Source organism: Seriola aureovittata, chromosome 2, assembly GCF_021018895.1.
Source record: "Seriola aureovittata isolate HTS-2021-v1 ecotype China chromosome 2, ASM2101889v1, whole genome shotgun sequence".
Taxonomy (NCBI): domain Eukaryota; kingdom Metazoa; phylum Chordata; class Actinopteri; order Carangiformes; family Carangidae; genus Seriola; species Seriola aureovittata.
The window spans coordinates 2,551,555-2,569,665 of NC_079365.1; the positions used below are offsets into that span (position 1 = coordinate 2,551,555).

Below are 18,111 nucleotides of genomic sequence, written 5' to 3' on the forward strand. Positions count from 1 at the left end.
ATTGTCATCACCAAATTGATCAGACAGAGAAATATAGTGTGTCAGAATAATTTTTGGGTTTTGTTCTCAACAAATCCAATTCATGGTTTCTAATAAAAACCATGTTAAATTCACAAATACATCAACCAATGATAAATTGATCATCTTCAAAACTGGCAGATAAATAATTTAATAAATTAATAAATATCCCAATAAATTATTTAACAAATAAAAAACATTTTAGGTAAATTAAGAGCTAGTCGGTATATAAAATAATACTGACATGTAAATTATTGCAATGCATACATAATTCCTGAATTATTTAAAGTGAGGTTACTGCTTATATCAAAAGGCAGGATTATGGTGCATGCATGTGATAAGCCTGAGAAGTGGGAAGCTTTTCTCTGACTTTGTTAGAACTATTAAAAATGTATGAATAGAAATGAAGAATACAAATATTTGAAATCAGTCTTCAGAGCTGCAGTCGTCCTCTCCTGGGTGCCCTTTGAAGCAGGCCGACTCGTAGTGCTTGTTCAGGTAGGACTTGAGTGCAAAGCTTTTGTGGCAGCGTTTGCAGGAATAGTGCTTGAAGGCTGAGTGAGTCTGCATGTGGGCGCGCAGGTTGGAGCGATCAGCGAAGGCTTTGCCACAGTGTGCACAGGCAAAGGGTTTTTCTCCGGTGTGGGACCTCATGTGGCCCTGCAGGAGCCAGGGCCGACTGAAGGCTTTATCGCACACCGTGCACTTGTGCTTCAGGTCATGCGTCAGCATGTGCATGGCCAGCGCCGGCATGGACACGTACACCTTGTGGCAGGTGGGACACTTCCTAGCCTGCTGGCTGTCCAGGCTGCGGTGAGTCTGCTTGTGTCTGCTCAGATTGGAGGACGTTGCATAAGACTTGCCACAGTCACAACACATGTGGCGCCCTTTGGTTTTCCCTTTGACGGGGCTGCAGTCTCCCAGGCCGCCGCCCTTGCTGCTGTCTGATTGGCTGTTTCCTTTGCGTGGACATCGCTGGCTGGGTCTCCAGCGGGAGCGGCCGTCAGAGATGAGGAAGTCATTGATGGGGCACTCCTCCAACTCAGGGCCGCTACTGTCTGACTCAACTGTGGCGGTGGAGACTGGGCTGTCTGGACGCTCCATGTCATGGTCTGAGAACTCTCCCCCACTGCTGCCACCTGGGGAGTACAGGGCCCCTGAGAAGAGGCCAGTCTGCCCACAGCCTGGCTCTTTTGTGCTCTGCAACACTGAGGGGATGATGTAATCCTGGATGTAACCTGTAAAAGAATGAAAACATGTAATGAAGAGATGGAAAAGATCTCAATGACCTCTGATGAGAGGTGTCGTCTTACCTAACCCTCTAATCAATATGAAACCTATACATGAAGCTATTTGTGAGAGCTTTGGAATGAAATCATGAGTCTTTGGTGCACAGTTGTGCCTCGATCAATACCTCCAACAAGTGCTCTCATACAAATATTTGGAAGGTCATCGTGGGTAAATATAAGTCAAACACAATGTGCTGACATTGATAAAACAGTCACAGAGCAATAGCTCGGCTCCCAATCAGACCATGGGCCTGCAGCAGCAGCTGAGAGTGTCTCAGCAGTGAAATCCCCTCAATCACTAAATTATTTTAATCAGATCATTCCCCATCTGTGGTGTTTGTGAGAGTGTTCATGAGTATGGTAATGGGGAGATTGAGTGACAGGTGTGGGCTGCGATTTAGCAAAAAGGAAAGGGAGGGCCAAGGAGGGTGTGTGTGTGTGTGTGTGTGTGTGTGTGGGGGGGGGGGGGGTTACCCCCCCTCCCTCCCTCCCTCCCACCACAAGAACACACGCACACACACACACACATTGGAACACAAAGGGAAGCAGACAGCTGGCATCCTAAATCTGGGGAACAAATGATTCAACTCAAGCAGAAGATCTGTGATGCTGCTGGTGGGTGGGTGAATCTGCTCAAAGCACACATTTCTTTGGGTGTTTCTCAAAGCTAAACACACACACACAAACATAAACACACACACACACCATATTGTTTGTATTGCAGGGTTGTTCTCACATCCAGCCTCTGTAGAAATCCCACTGATGAAAACCTAATGTCTGCCAATGTACTGCTCATGTTGCACTTTATTGAATTACCTGCAGCACTCTATTTTCCAGTCAATACCCATCCTCTAAAAACCCTGTCCCATCACCTCTTGCTGCTCCACATATGGATTGTGTTGCAATCCTACTCCTGGTGGCTATCTAACGTCCTGCAGGATCAGATGGAGAGAGATGGAGATAGGAACAGGGTGGGGGGGGGGGGGGGGGGGGGGGGTTAGACGATAAGAGGAGGGACTCAAGGGCAACTGCATCTAAGGACAACACAGTCCCAAGCGGCTATCTGCTTTCTCCAGAGTTTTTTTTTTCCTTCTTTGTAGTGTGACCTGACAAAAGGTTGCATCAGATTTTGTGCACACGTATATCTCATCATTCATGTACACAATGGTATTAAAGCCAAAGGCTGCTGTGTGATCTGGTTTGAGTATTAAGCTGATTGAGCCGGCGTGACCTGAATACTATTTAGCATCCGCTGAGTTAGAAAACAAAAGTCCTGAGACAGACGGAAGGGGGACAGGTGCTGCCTGTGGGGGTTTTGGGGTTTTGGGGGTTTTTGGAGAGCATTTAGGTCGGAAAGACAACAACATAAACACACTGCACGAATCCCTAGCTGTTATTTTAGTTTTTTGTTGCTCCATTTCTGTGAGATACAGCATGTGGAGCATCTGCAAACAGAGACATCAATCTATACTACAGCAGAAATACACACAGCAAAGTGGGAAACACAACTCAGAGAGATGTCAACTCACCATTTTCACTCAAACGCACCGCCAAGTTGGTGGCTGACTCAGTGATGGCATGTGTCACAGTGTAAGCGTTGTCCCAGTGGTGCTGGTGTTGATGGTAGTAGGTGGAGGATGAGACATCGTGAACCTTCGGCTGTTTCACCAAGAAGGAGCGTGGCATTTTTTTTTTCACCTGTAAAACTGATGCTACAACCTCATAAAAAATGTGAACAGACAGATGCTAAAAAAAAAAAAAGAGCAGAAATACACTGAGCTTCCAGGCAGGACAGGCCAAACAACGGAGGATTGCAAAAATGGAAATGGTTTAAAGCCAGAGGGAAAGAGAAAGAGAAAATGTAGTGAAAACAGAGAGAGACAGAGAAATCAGAGGACAGGGAGGATGGAGAGGAAGACAGAAAGTGACATGGGAGAGACAGAGGCAGAGAGAGAAAGAGAGAGAGAGAGAGAGAGAGAGAGAGGGGGGGAGAGAGAGAGAGATGGCTGGACTAGCTGAGCTCAGCACTACTGCAGCCTTTTATATGTGGGGCACGAGCCCCAAAGATCAGGTGGTGCTTTGGAAGAGGGAGCTGCTTAGCATTAATCCATCAAACATCCCCAGGGACACACATCAAATTACCACGAGCCGTCTGTGCTTCTCCCTACACGCACACACACATACAGACACACACACACAAACACACACACACACACACAGCAGTCAACCTCCTCCTCCTCCTCCTCCTCCTCCTATATCCTCTTCCTCCTTTCACTCCTCTATCTCCCCTCTCTTAGGGAAGGAGAGGAGACAATGGTGGTGCAGAAGCACGTGGGTGACACTACACACAACACCTTGTCCTCCTTTGTTTTTCAATGAAGTAGCTGACAGTGTATGCAGCCCCAAACATACACCCACTTCCTCGTCACACCACCACCACCACCTCTCATATTTCATTATCATCAGCCATATGTCCAGCTTATTATTAAAATGTTAAAACTACTTGTAACAACAAAGCTAATGCTAACTAGCACTGCAATATAAAGCAAATGCAACCTGAAAAATAAGTCACCAGCATCCAACCCACTACTCTTGTTGTTTAGATGGCTTCATTTTTCACACAGTTTCTCTTGACTCTTACTTCAATATTACATTAGCTAAAGACATTGCTCCAGCCTGCGCATGCAAGAGATGCTAGACACATTAGCCAAGTTCCAAAGTCTAACCTACTAAATAAACAGTAAAAAAAGTAATAGAACATGTAGGGTCAAGGACAGTTGCTATCAGTCCATCCTTGAAATTCAGTTTTTAAGTATATTCTTGCTTTGTGCTGATGCTTGTTCAGAAAACAGTCCAGTGTGAAATGGCTTTGCAGTCACTGTGGGGACATTTCCATCAAAAATAAGGTGAATCCAAGCAGCTCCAAAGGAGTAAGTCCCCATAGACTCCCATGTTAAAATGTCCAATTTTACAGCAGAAGTAAACATGTTTACAGCCTGGTACAAACAATTTTGGACCCATAGCTAATTTCCTCCTTTATGACAACTGTACAGGAGGGTGAATTTATATATAACTCTCACAGTTACATTTTACAAAGGTTTAAAAGAGCTATTAAGTTTTTGCTATTGCTACATAGCCAGTTTACTTACCAGTCTAGAAGAAAAGTTGTGAGTTCAACATCAAACTTCTGTCCTTTACTCACCAACAGCTGTCTCCAGAGGTGGAATGCAACATCACTATTCACTCTTGTCTCGTCGTTTCTTCCACTGAAGTCAGCATGAAAACAAGCTAGCCCCGGCCCATCTCGCCACTCCGATAGCGACTCGCTGTAGCTTCCAATCTGCCCTGAAGATGTTGCTGCTCAGATGACGTATTATAGCCACATGTCTTGTAAACGCAACAATGGCCAAAGCTCTTGTCAAACAACAAACACCACCACCCACATCTGGCAATACACCACATTTTGCGGCAGAGAAAACTTATAAATAGCCCCTTTAACATTATGCATAATGCAACCTCTCGCCCGTGTTTGTGGTGTTGGTGCCTTTAGAGGATTTTTCCCAGAGATATCAGACAGATGACTTGTTTGCCTATTTTTGGATTAGCCGGTAGCTAGGTGGAGTCTGGCACCGCCAAGATGGCAATGGCAGAGTAGCCCACTTCAAAACCACTCTTCAGAAAACCTATAGGTGATGTCACAGCACATAAAGACTGTTGTATTGGTTCTTGCTGCCAACCAATTGCATGCTTTCTTTTTGCCTTTGACATTGTTCTATTAAAACAAAAAGAATGACAGACAGCTAGGAAAATTCTGCAACTTTTCAGCAAGCGGGTACCATCAGGTCTTGGTGTGGTCCTCAGCTAAACAGATTCCTTTATGACATCAAAAACAGTTTGCTCACACTTTTACTGAAAGATGGAATGAGTGAAAGAAAAATGTAATGTATACTAATGTAAGGAATGTAATGTAATGTGAAGAATTTAGGGTTTGAATGGATCATTGTCTCTATTTCCCCTGTGATTAATAACAAATTTCATTGGTTCCTACAGAAAATAAATTGTTGGTGCCAAACAGCGAACCTCAACCATTATTTTGGGGAATGCTGAAACATACTAATAACTAGAAAGAGATACCTAAGACAATATGGGCCAACTTTAACACACATATACCAATAGATTTCGAAGCCATATTTAGGCTATATTTCCCCAGAAGCAAAGGTATTGACAAATATTTAATGGGTGTATTACTTGAAAAAAACTCTACAATACCTACCTACCATAAAGAAGTGGCTAGTCTCTTTAAACTTAAAGGTGAACATCATCATACATTAATGGAGAAAAAATTGTGCAATATGTTAAACCTGATTTTGTTTAGATAGTGAATTGAAGGAACATTTCCCTTATTTATTTTTTCCTTGATGTACTGTATGTTCACCTTGGTGGGGTTGTTTACTACAACTGAACACAGAAAAAACCAAATAATAGTTTTTGGCCCCAAAGAAGAAAGATGAAAAGTAAGTGCTCATCTTGAATCCATGACACTAAAATCTACAAATCAAGCCAGAAATCTTGGTGTAGTTAGAGACTCAGACAGCAAGACAATTACAAAATCAACCAATTACCATCTAAAAAACATTAGATTTATGTCTAAACAGGATAGAGAAAAAATTGACTATTGTCAATTTGTCTTCACAGGCCTTAGTAAAAAAGAAAAGAAATCAACTAGACAGCTGCAGCACATCCTGCTAAAATCCTACTACTGGTCTGTAATGCATTAAATGGTCTTGGGCCCAAACACATCTCTGATCTACTTGCAGATACGAAGCATCCAGACCCCTCAGGTGATCTGGGACAGGTTCACTCACTGTTCCCAGAATCAGAACCAAACAAGGTGAAGCAGCTTTTAGTTCCTCTGCTCCTCACCTGTGGAACAAACTTCCTGAACACCTGAGATCTGCTGAAACTCTCTCTTTTTAATCAGGACTTAAAACATCACTGTTTACTGCAGCTCAGCAATAAATCACATACAGAACATCTTTTTAATCTTTGCTTGTTGTTAATGTCTCTTATCACTACACCACCTCTTTTAAAATGGTGTCCTAAGTTTCCTACCTGATCATATGTATTCAAATATTTTTATTTGTTCAATTTTGTTTTTATTGTTTTTAAATGCCATTTTAATGTCTACCATCTTGCTTTATGTATTTAAATGCCTCTGTAAAGCACTTTAAATTGCCTTGTGCCTGAACGATGCTCCATAAAGAATTTTTTCTTTTCACACTGTTTGCTTATCCATTTGCATTACCTATGGATGTGATAGCTTTTTGAAAAAAAAAAGAAAACAAGACACACAAAAGAAATTACTGGAAAAGAAATGAATCCATAAAAACACATAGCTATCACCAAATTGTGTATCACATCTACTGACCTCCTGACAGTTAATCACATCACGGTCAAGTATTGTTTGTTGATCGTTTGAAAATCTGATTATGTAAGTTTAATTTATAGATAAATGAAAAATGATAGATAAATGCCACATTGTGAGAGATGAACTACATTATACTCACACATAAAACATTCATTTGCACACTTCACTGCTTCCTTATGTGATATCAACCTGCAGGTTTAATATTTAGATTTTTCACTTCCACCCTGTCTGGCAGTTCTCTGTGTCTCTGAAGACCCCAGCCCTCCAAATAACCATATAACCTTCAACTGGATAAAAAGGCACCCCCTAGTGACTTTCAGTCCATCGGCTGTGACAGACTGACCTCTGTGTGCCTGCAGGGTCATGAGGTCAAACTCTGGTTGGCAGCTGCAACTTAATTCAGCCTCGACAGCACGCTCACAGATGGCTCTGCAAGACACAGTTCAGCAAAAAAGGAGAAACAATTATAACATAGTAATTAGTAGAAAAATATACAAATGCAAAAACAAAGACCCTGAACCCCCAAAATATATACAGTAAATTAACAGAGAAACCATAAGTCCATAGGTTGTAGAGAGTCGGGACAAGTGTGGGGTTACTCAGTGTTTCCTAGCACACAGACCTGCGTAGATGCATTAGTTAGACACCCTGACCTATAACACACAAACAGTCCAGAGATGATGAAGATTTCCATTCCCTTAAAATATTCCTTTTGGCTAACCATGCTGAATCTCAGAGCCAGTTGACTCCCATATGCAGGGTTACAGAAAAATAAACCAGACCTCCAGCTTGATTTGTCCTTGGAAACATTGCCCTACATTAAAAGATTCAGCTGATTTTAGTTCATTAAAAAAGCTCAAAATTACCTCAGAACCCAGAAAGTTCAAACATAGTCAGGACAGCCATAACTGAATGTCTGAAATCAATAAGACCTGCTCCTCAGTTCAAAACTAAGAGACTGTCTGTAATGTGGAGGCATCAGACACATGAACAGTAGCCTGTTGATATTAAAATCATACGGCCATATGAATAATCTGGGTATGTTCTAGATAAGGATGGTCAGGATAACACATTACTGGGACTAGTGTGCATGTAAAGATATAAACTGGCAGGTGGTGTTCATGGCATGACACAGAACAGCAGATGAATACAGTTGAATATGAAATAAGAAAGTATTATGAAATCATTATATATATATTTGTTTTTTGTTTAGTTAAAAGACAAGACATATCTTACCTACATTTACAGTATATATAACCGAGGCAAAGTCAAGACAATCAATCAAAAAAATGCCAGGAGCAACATTAAGAAATAAGATATTTTAAACTTTTAGCTGTATGTGCCGTGTCTGGCAGAGAGCAAAGAGCGAATCGATCATACACAACACATAAACATTTATTAATAGTTAATTAAAGGGGCCCCAAACTATATCAAAGTTTTCACATTTCCATGTACTAGGTTATTGTTTCTCTGAGACATTGGCCCATATGAGTGTTTTTCCAGGATGAGGCAATCGAACACTTCATTTAGAGGAGACATATTTCTATTTCTTTCTCTTTTTATTTTTTTCAAAGAATTAGTTTATTCCTTGGTATGACTCAGGTGGCAAGATATAACCAAAACTATTATAGCTAGATGAATAAAAATGTATAATTGTGTAAAAAATTATTATACCTGCAATAAAACATTCTAATGAATATTGGAAAAATCAGACCCCTCTGGGTGCCAGCAGACATCCCTTGTAGGACACTGGGGCTGCAGTCAAAAAGTCCAAATAATCTCCTTTCCTAACTACTTCTCCTCAACCTTGATGGAAAATGTTGTGAGGTCAAGGAAAATGTGAGGGAGAATTCATAAGGACTTAGGAAAAGAATTCGACTGCACTTACGCTAGGCTTTCTTTTTTTTTCAACAAACTTTATTTACACCCCCCCACCACCACCACCACCACCACAAACACAAAGTAAACAGGATTGAAATGTAAAAATACAAATAGAGAAATTTAAGCCATTAAAATAATAATGAAACAGAAATAAGGAACTGAGCAAGACAGGATAAATTATATTCAGACATAAGTTGAGTTTCCTGGAGCACAGGCATTTTGGACATTTTTATACAATTGTTAAGTACAGAAAATTCATTTGTTAGTGCTTCACACAATAGGGGAATTAGTGAAACAACATTTATGTATGTAGTATTTTGTTATGATATGATATTGTTACTGACTCCGAACTAAACAGATCTGAAAGAGAATAAATCTGTATTTATGGATTTGGGCTTCAGTCGATCAGACAGGGATTTCCATCAGTTCTGGATTGTGTCACAAACATAAAACAGCTGCTCTGTTGTTTCTACATTAATGTGGCTCTGCTGTGGTGAAATCACAACGGTGCGTCACTTTAAATATTGCTGCAGCAAGGAATTGTGGGACAGCATTTCTCCTTTCCTCTCAGAAGGGAAGGTCCAGTGTTTCCTATGCTGAAGGAGATAAGATAGGAAGCACTGAAGCTCCTCTCCTCATCATTTAGAGAACTGGATCAGCTGTGATCATGGCTGCTGCTCAGATACTTCAGCTCATTTCACTAAGATTGGAACCTTCATAAGAAAAAAAGACTTTTCGACCACAGCCTATAATGTCCGGGTGTTTGATCACCTGGTTTGGTTAAAAACCTGTATGATTGTCTGACCTCTCATGTTTGTATCCCACTGAACTTACTGTCAGCGTTTTCACTACTGAGTACAGTGCTGAGTTAAAGTGGTGCAAGCAAGTAGTACAGAGTTTAGTACAGTGTCTGAAAACAACTCATCATCAATGACCAAACTTACTAACAAACTAACATGGAAAACAAAACAAAGGATATTTTGTCATAAACTGACATATTTTTGTAGTAACGACTGTTTTAAGGTCAAGAAGAGAAACGAAACAACCACAAACTGAATATTTCTGCTAGAGAAATCTGCTCTTTCGGTTTTTAGTGTATTCTGATCAAATGCATGTTAAGTAGTGTTAATAATAATAATGCAACCAAACTGTCTATCCAAGGCTACATCCACTACTGCAGCTCCAGAGACTTTTGGAAACACTGCTGACCCTGTTTCAGTTTGAGAACTCTGGAGGTTGTGTTCCCTGATTGGCTCTCATCAGCCTCAACCACCAGTGGTGAAAACAGCATGGATAACGAATAGCAGCTAGCAGTTCATGTTTAGTTAAATTTTACATTTTATAAAGTTACAACTGTCTTTGCTGTTCCTCATTCGTAGTATTTTCTGCAACTAAAGACCTGCAGAATCAACGATCTGCTTCCTGTTCCACCGGCACACGCCCAGTGAATGCTGATGTGACGTGCGTTTTCAGGTGTTTTAGAGTGTACGGAGATTATTTCTGATACAGAGCTAAAACACACTCTGGGCCGAGAAGATTTTCCTTTTAAAAAGAAAACATATTAGTGTGGATGTAGCCTAAAGGATGTTGAGGAGTGATAAGTGAGATAATTTGTGTTAATCACATCCAGTCATTAGAGAGCCATCTGAAAAACAAACGCAGGTCCTTTTCACTGAGGCGTCTTTTCAGCACCTCCACAAAAATCTCCACTCGGCCATCTGACAATGAGGCAGCTGCACACCACTGAATGAGAGTGATTGTCTCTTTTCTTTTTATCAGCACTTAGTGAGTGAGAAAAAGGAGAATTTCCCCTCTTCACTCTGCATGTTTTTTCAAGGGCTTTATTGTGGTTAGCTGCAGAGAGCGACTTGTGATTTATGTTCCAACAGATTTCATACTTTTTTTAATCAACCAGCTTTGTGCAAACGGTGTTAGGAATGCTCCACTGAGATTTGCCTCTCACACTTTTTTGCAGAGGCAAATAACAAAACACCTCAAGTCAATTTAAAAGTGACTGGTTAAAGTCTTGCACAATCAGCCACATCCACACCGTGTCACCCCGAGTGGAGAGGTGAGATATGAGGTCAGCGGAGGAGATGAGGAAAGAACTCCCAGCTGTCAGGTGAGGTGACTGACAGGGGACGGAGTGGGGATGCCAAGGAGGCCAACGGGGACGCCAAAAAAGGGGGGAGGAGGCGTTGTACAACTGCAATTTAATCTAGTCAGACCTCAAACCTGATAAAAGGGATCTATCCATCTCTCTCTTTTCCATTGTGTGGGTCCTCAATCACACGTGTCACCGGTCTCTGCTCTGGTAGATGTCAGAGTCTCGGGGGAGCAGCCGGGTGTGAGCTACAGATGCTGTTTGAAATGGAAAAAGCAGAGAAACCAAGAGGATGCAGAGGATGATGACATGCCTGATGGCAGATAGACAGTGAAACACTCTGTTTAATATAAATATTCTAAATTATATAAACATTATTAGTCTGCTTACAAGTCCTCTTTAAAGGAAACCCATACAGAAATGTAATATATGACATACATGCCCCTATATCGAGAGTGATGTTGCCATATATGTCACCTATCAGGGGATATATTACCATCACATATATACATCCTCTGGCTATATGAAGTGGAAGTTTATAACATATATGACATACCCAAATGTTTATGAAAACAACACACCTTTTAAAATGCTATGTTTATATATGATTCTCTTATTCATTTCTTAATAATTATGAATATATATGTCTATCTTTCATATTTACATATATAATATCAACATATATTGATATATTGAGATGAATATATATTTATGTAACATGTCTACAATATAAGCATACATAGCATACATGAACATATATTATATCATATTATATTATATTATATTATATCGTATACAACAGTTAGTTCCGATTAAGTCATTTGATTGGACGAGAGTCATACCATGAGTGCTGATAATGAGTACAACAGAACTGGGACTTTTATCTACATGTATCACTCCGCTTCGCAGATGTTCTATTAATCATTAATTAGCGTTACGTTAATGGTCGTTATCATCTTAGATTGTAACAAACTTTGCAAAGATGAAAATATTTCCAGAAATAGTGTAAAAAAATGTGTAAAAGCAATATCTCAATATCTCATGACCTCCAGTGTGATATGATATGATATTATATTATATTATATTATATTCATATATATAATATTTGTGTATGAGAAACATTTGGGTAAATATTCTGCTTTTGTTGAGATGAGAAGATAAATACTTCCCATGTCTGTACATGCTGGAGCTGGAGGCGAGGCATGGTTATCTTAGCTTAGCATAAAGACAAGGCAGAGGGAATAAACTATCCTGGGTCTGTATTTTTAATTCTGTGAATTTGCAAACTGTGATTTGCTCCAGATTCAGCTTCATATATATTTTTGCACAGAATGTGGACTGTCCTGTGCTGACACATGAAAAAAGTAAACAGTAAATAAAGCCATCAAAGAAACTAAAACAATACATGATATAGAACAGGAAATAGATCAGCAACAGGTTCTGATGTCACTGCTCTTTCCCAGGCAGCTGTTGGGAAAACACATAATCAAAACCCAGAAAGAAGTGAGAAAATGTGTTTTTGTAATTTGGGTGAACGGATCAATCTTTTGTCATGTTCCTCATCCTGTGCCCATTTACAGGAGCTCAATCTGTGCAAGGACATTGTCTTGGCATGTTGGGAAGATTTCTATAGAAAGTGTGTGCACTCAGCTGCAGCCTGTAAAACATGATCATGCAGCACACATTAGAGAAATAAGCCAGTTTATGGCCTCTCAGTTTCTGTTCTGGTGTCCTTGGCTCCTGGTATTGACAGAGACCTCCACACCGCCCTCCTGGATTCCCTTTCCCCAGACACTCGCCTTGGACTTTGCTCTGCCAATAATGCTGCATATTTCTGGCCTGGGGCCTACACTGCTCCTCCGTTTCTGTTCAATACACAATCAACTGATGGTGTCAGTGGGGGTGACATTCTCTACAAGTGTCATTCACCGGCCTTGAGAGCACTTACACTAAATGGCTCTTCGCCAAATAGCTCTTTAGCACTGGCCAGTTCAATTGCGCTGTCAAAAGGAGAATTATCTGCAGCAGTGCTCCAAACGGGAGCTCTCGTCTGATAAAGGACACAAGGAATCATTTAGGCTAATGTCTCCGCATTAAAGGAGCTCGTCTCGCTAGGAGTGAGGAATCGAAGCTAAATCACCACATCTGCATGAACAAGGGACAGAGTAAACGCAGTCAATTTGTCGTAATTGAGAAGCATGCACAAGGAAGTGTTTGCATGTTCTAGGGGTGGGGGGTGGGGGGGGGTCCAGCTGTAACACTTAAGCAACAGACTGTTGCGGGGCTTGCTAGAAAAAGTGAGGGGGTGTTGGGAGAGGTGGAGGCCTTTTCCCTCCCAAACACCTTTTGTCTCCTGACCATCTGCTGGGGTTTCATTAGGGCTGTGAGCGTGAGTGCGTGTCTATGTGTGAGGAAGGGGGTTATGGGTTATAGGGCTGGATAACGGAGGAGGGGGGGGGCATTCCGTCACCCTATAACCATCCACACTGCTGAGCCACGTAGGGCCAGGCCAGACCAGACCAGGCCACAGGAGGCTGCAGACACACACTGGGAGGGGAATTTACTGCCCCAATGACCCCATCCATTCAAACACTCACTGCTCATTTAGCTAAGCAGTGGAAGGTTATTAATAACAACAAACACAGAGTTTTAAGCACAAAACAAAATCCTGACTTTTCACGCTGAGTGAAATGTGCTGAGTGTTTCCTCCAGCAGAGGACGTGGGAATGTGACATGGCACATGCTAATAGTTTCTGGCAAGCATCAAGGGGCGACCCTGTTGCCTAAAAATATATCATATATTACTAAATGATCCTGTCAGCTGCCTTTTAGAGGAGGGATAACTGCTGACAGAATTATTTTCAATGGCAACATTTTTCCAGCTCAGGAGAAATGACATTCTTCTACCACACAGAAGTATAGGGAGGTGATGCCTGTACAACATGCAGGGCTTTGACACTGCAGACCAGGATTCCCATCCTGTGCCTCATGCATGATGTCTGGACTACTAAAAGACATTGGTTAACGCTTGGTTAATATTGTGCTTTTGGTAAAATATTGAAAAAATAAACGTGTGATGTCTCGTGCTTCAAGAGCAAACACACAGTCTGTAACTTCGGCCTCTAGGTGTCTCTCAATCTAAACAATAATAAAAGACAGCGTTGGGCTACATCATGAAATAGCGTGGGATCATGGGAGTTGTTGTCTTCACCACCATTACCATAAGCTCCTCCCGGTTTGGAAACAGACCTGGTGATTCTAACCGTTAAATACAATGAATAAATCAGTTTGACATTTAAAGTCAGAGTTTGAGCGACGCTGTAGAGACAGAGACTCAGGGAAGAGCTGGAGCTGAGATTGATGCTAACCTTTGTTTGGATTGTTTCTTAACCTCATTTCCAGTTTCTATTTCTTTAAGAAACTGTTCTACTCAGGCGGGATTTATTCATTTATAAAATCTGGTAACACTTCACTTTACTTGTCAAACTAGATTAAGTCATGGGCTCCAGCTCAGCTCAGTGATACAGTTCCTCCTGTTGTGTCGTCCTCTCTCTTAAACTGGTTGTGGTAACTAATCTGTTCCCATTATACATGTGGATTTGATTAAAGTTGAAATCAGTTTTCGTACTCACTCAGCAGTTTTGTTGTTGAGGAGAGGAAACAGTTAAAGCAGCACACGGCGTCAGCTCAGGTGGTCAGACCGGGTTTGCAGGCTGTCACTCCACTGACTTTTACAGATGTAAGTTCCACTTGTTGCTGGGGTTGCTCTGCACAGTCATGGCTGCTTACTGAAATATCAAGATGTAAGCCACAGTATATACTGTAAACACACACACACTCACACACACACATACACAATCACACACACACACATACATATATATATATATATATATATATATACACATTATTATTATTATTATTATTATTATCATTACATTCAACAACAAATGAGGGACTTAAAAGAGGCAAAATTACACATTATCTGTGGCCATGTTGAGTCAGTCTCCGGATATAAATAATAAATAATAAATGTCAGTTTAATTTCATAAGCAACATTTTTCATTTCAGCTTTTTACTCTGAGAATTAAAACCATGTCCTCACCATAAAAACTGCACATCAACAGAGCAAAAGCCTGTCTCACTTAGCTAAATGAGACACTCTGCATTTGTGTGTGTGCATGTGTGCGTGTGTGTGTGTGTGTGTGTGTGTGCGTGTGTGTGTGTGTGTGTGTGTGTGTGTGTGTGTGTGTGTGTGTGTGTGTGAGAAGAAGGTGGTATTGACCCCACGAGCAGATGGGCTCCACGACACTGCTCTGCTGAGGCCTGAACACACAACGGGTCGCGCAGGAGAATGGATGTGGGAGTGTGTGTGTCAGAGACCATCTGACACCTCCTCATAACAGGTCTGCACTCACTCAAATGTTTTACATGTGAGTGTAACAAATGCAGTGCAATCAGACCAGAGCAGTTCATTTGAGAGACTCTGTGTTAACGCAGATTTTCTCTTGATAATCCGGGTCTGACTGCAGGATTGAAACTCAAGCAAGCTGAAAGCAAAAGATGTGCAAAGCAAAACATACAAGTAGCCTTCAGCTAATTTGACATTTTTGGCATTCATCTGATTCATCCAAGGATGAAGGTTTGGTCTCAACATTGGTAGGGACGCAAAAAAAACTGTCACCCCTCCAAAACATAGAAGACTTTTTAATGTTGTCAACCAAATGGTTTATTAACATATGATCTGAATTTACATTCAGAAATGTATCTATATTTAAATAAAACTGCAGTAAAAGATCAAAGACTAAAACTTTAGGAAATGATCATGTGTTATAATAACTTACAAGTTAACAGCAGAATAGGTTGATCATGGTTACATTCAATATTGTTCCTAATAAACTGACAACTGAGTGTATATGAGTAACTATCATTTTATATGCACAGACTGCAAAGTGCCTGACTGGCAATAATTGGTTGATTTCAGTGCAGTTCTCACCTGTGAACTGATTCACCTGGCAACCTGTTTTATCATTTATTATAATTATCACCATAGAACATGTTTTATCCCTCCGCTTCCCCCTTTTAAAATCTTTACTCAGAGACATTTTAACTGACTTATTCACTTGCTTACTTTAACGCAGTCATTTTACTTCCACTGTAGTAAAATGTCAGTAACAGCAGTTAGTGACCGTTCACATGGTGACGAGCTGACATCCTCTCCAGTCAGTTTCTGTTACTGCGAGAGTTTATTGCTGCTCTGTCTGAACACAGTTAATGTCTCTGTTTTCTTCATCACAGAGTCGAACTACCTGCTGTACATTTAAACTTACACTAGTTCTGCTCCAGCACCCAGAGCTCTCTGCTCCTTTCAGTACTTTAGCTTAGCAGTTAGCTCTAGCTAGTCTCTCTCTCTCTCTCTCTCTCTCTTTCTGTGTGTCTAGGACCAACAGATGAACATGTTCATCAGAGTGTAGTGTTGTTGTAACCTCAGTGTGGAGGATTGTGATGTTTATTACTAGTTCAGTGACTGACAAAGTGGCAACTACAGACCAGAGACAGGCAGCTGCATCAGAGCAAAAGTAACCCATTTTAGAATTAATTAATTTGATTGATTATCAGTTAAAAAAAAAAAAAAAAAAGATACTATATATGACTATATTTATATATGATTTCACTCCAAACATAGTGCAAACAAGTTCACTCAAATATTGGTAGGGACAATTGTGTCCTCCCGAAATATTGTCCACTTGTAAACCTATGCCCTTGGATTCATCTGATCTGATCTGAGAGCACTTTTTTGTCCAATCATTAAAAGCAGCAAAAAACTAAGTTTAAAGTGTAAAGATCACAGCCTAAAAGGAAATAAATCGTCTCTCAGATCCTCTTATATAGTGTCATTTAACTTCTGCTTCACTGAGATGACTCCATAAATTAGCCTGAAAGCTTCTGCAGAACAGATATGATCTTGTAGAAGGCAGAGGAAAACATGAGCTTCAGTTGCACTGTGATCTGGTGGGAAAACTGGTCCCTACCATTTCAGTATGAGCTTCCCTCTAATTCATAATTGAGCTGTTGAACGCTGAAAACTTGCCTCAACCATCCAGAGAAATAAGGAGAAAACAGAACTTCCTCGCAGTTGTATGTGTGAAATTTTGACTTAATGGCTCTATGTCTTGAGTTATGGCTAAAAAGTGCTTTGTGTTTCATCACTGTGGCCTTGACCTTTGACCTTTGACCACCAAATTTAATCACTTCATCCTTGAGTGGATTCCCAGTGGACATTTGTACCAAATTTGAAGAAGTTCCCTTAAGGCATTACTAAGATATCATGTCCACGCGAATGGGACAGACAACGCAAAAACAACATGTCGGCACAGAGGCATTAGAACTCAGTCAACACATAACACTGGTCATTTTTACGGTGCCACCAAAGTCCTACAATATGTTGTTTTTAATGTAGTGCTAACTTGTGGAATCAAGATATTACTGTAGTTTTTATCCAGTGGGAACATGATCTTTTGGGCCAGTGATGCTGATGGTGTACCCTTCCTCTGGTGTGTGCTCCAGCCCCCTACAACCCTGGAGAGGATGAGCAGGTGCAGTATAGATAATGTATGGAACAAGATCCATATACTGTATATGTATGCTGTATGTGTGAAGAGGTTGTTATCTTGAGGGGAAAATAAATGATTCTGTAGGAAGAAGATCCAAATGTATGTATAGCCTCCTGTGTGTGTAAACAGGTTGTTATTCTAAAGGAGCAAGATATTGGTGGTTCTGCTGTGGTGAAATTACTAAATGGCGCATCGCTTTAAATATTGCTGTGGCAAAGAATTGTGGGGCGGCATTACTCCTTTTCTTTTCGTACTTAAGGTCCAGTGTTCACCATGCTAAAGGAGAAAGAAATAGGAAAGAGGAAACAATGAAGCTCCTTTCCTTATCAAGGTTGCGGTAACTCAGATAACCACTCTTCAAGAGCAGAAGACCACATCAGGTTCCAATGTCTGCCAAAAATAGACCAAGTGGAACAAGTTGAGACATACAATATATTATCGGCGCATGACATATTTTTTCAACTCCTTTCTATAAAAGGTCAGGGTAATCACTTGTTCTGTATTTTATGGTTACAAATAATCATGTCATGATTAAGACAGGAATGACAATTTTCACACACATTCCTCACTGAGTATATCTGATCATAAATAAATTGTAATGTGATTTAGATAAAACCAGGTGACAGGAAGGAGCCATCAGTGGCTCAGCTTTTTTTAATCTATTTGTTAGTAGATGGACCCAAGGCAGCTGTTCACATACAATTCTGCTGAATGAGTGCGACACCATGTCGTCTTCTCTTTCACTCTGTGATACAGTTGGGCTGATGGAGAGCTCGT

At 40.7% G+C, this 18,111-nt stretch overlaps 1 protein-coding gene across 1 annotated transcript; it reads right to left on the bottom strand.

Moving 5' to 3' along the window:
* On the bottom strand, positions 1-3,423 carry LOC130185041 (transcriptional repressor scratch 2-like). The gene is made up of 2 exons (XM_056401249.1): positions 2,837-3,423; positions 1-1,256 (listed from the first exon to the last, which is right to left on the bottom strand). Exons 1-2 carry the CDS (start codon positions 2,991-2,993, stop codon positions 445-447), a joined length of 969 nt encoding a protein of 322 aa, XP_056257224.1. The 5' UTR covers positions 2,994-3,423; the 3' UTR covers positions 1-444.
* Positions 3,424-18,111: the final 14,688 nt, after the last annotated feature.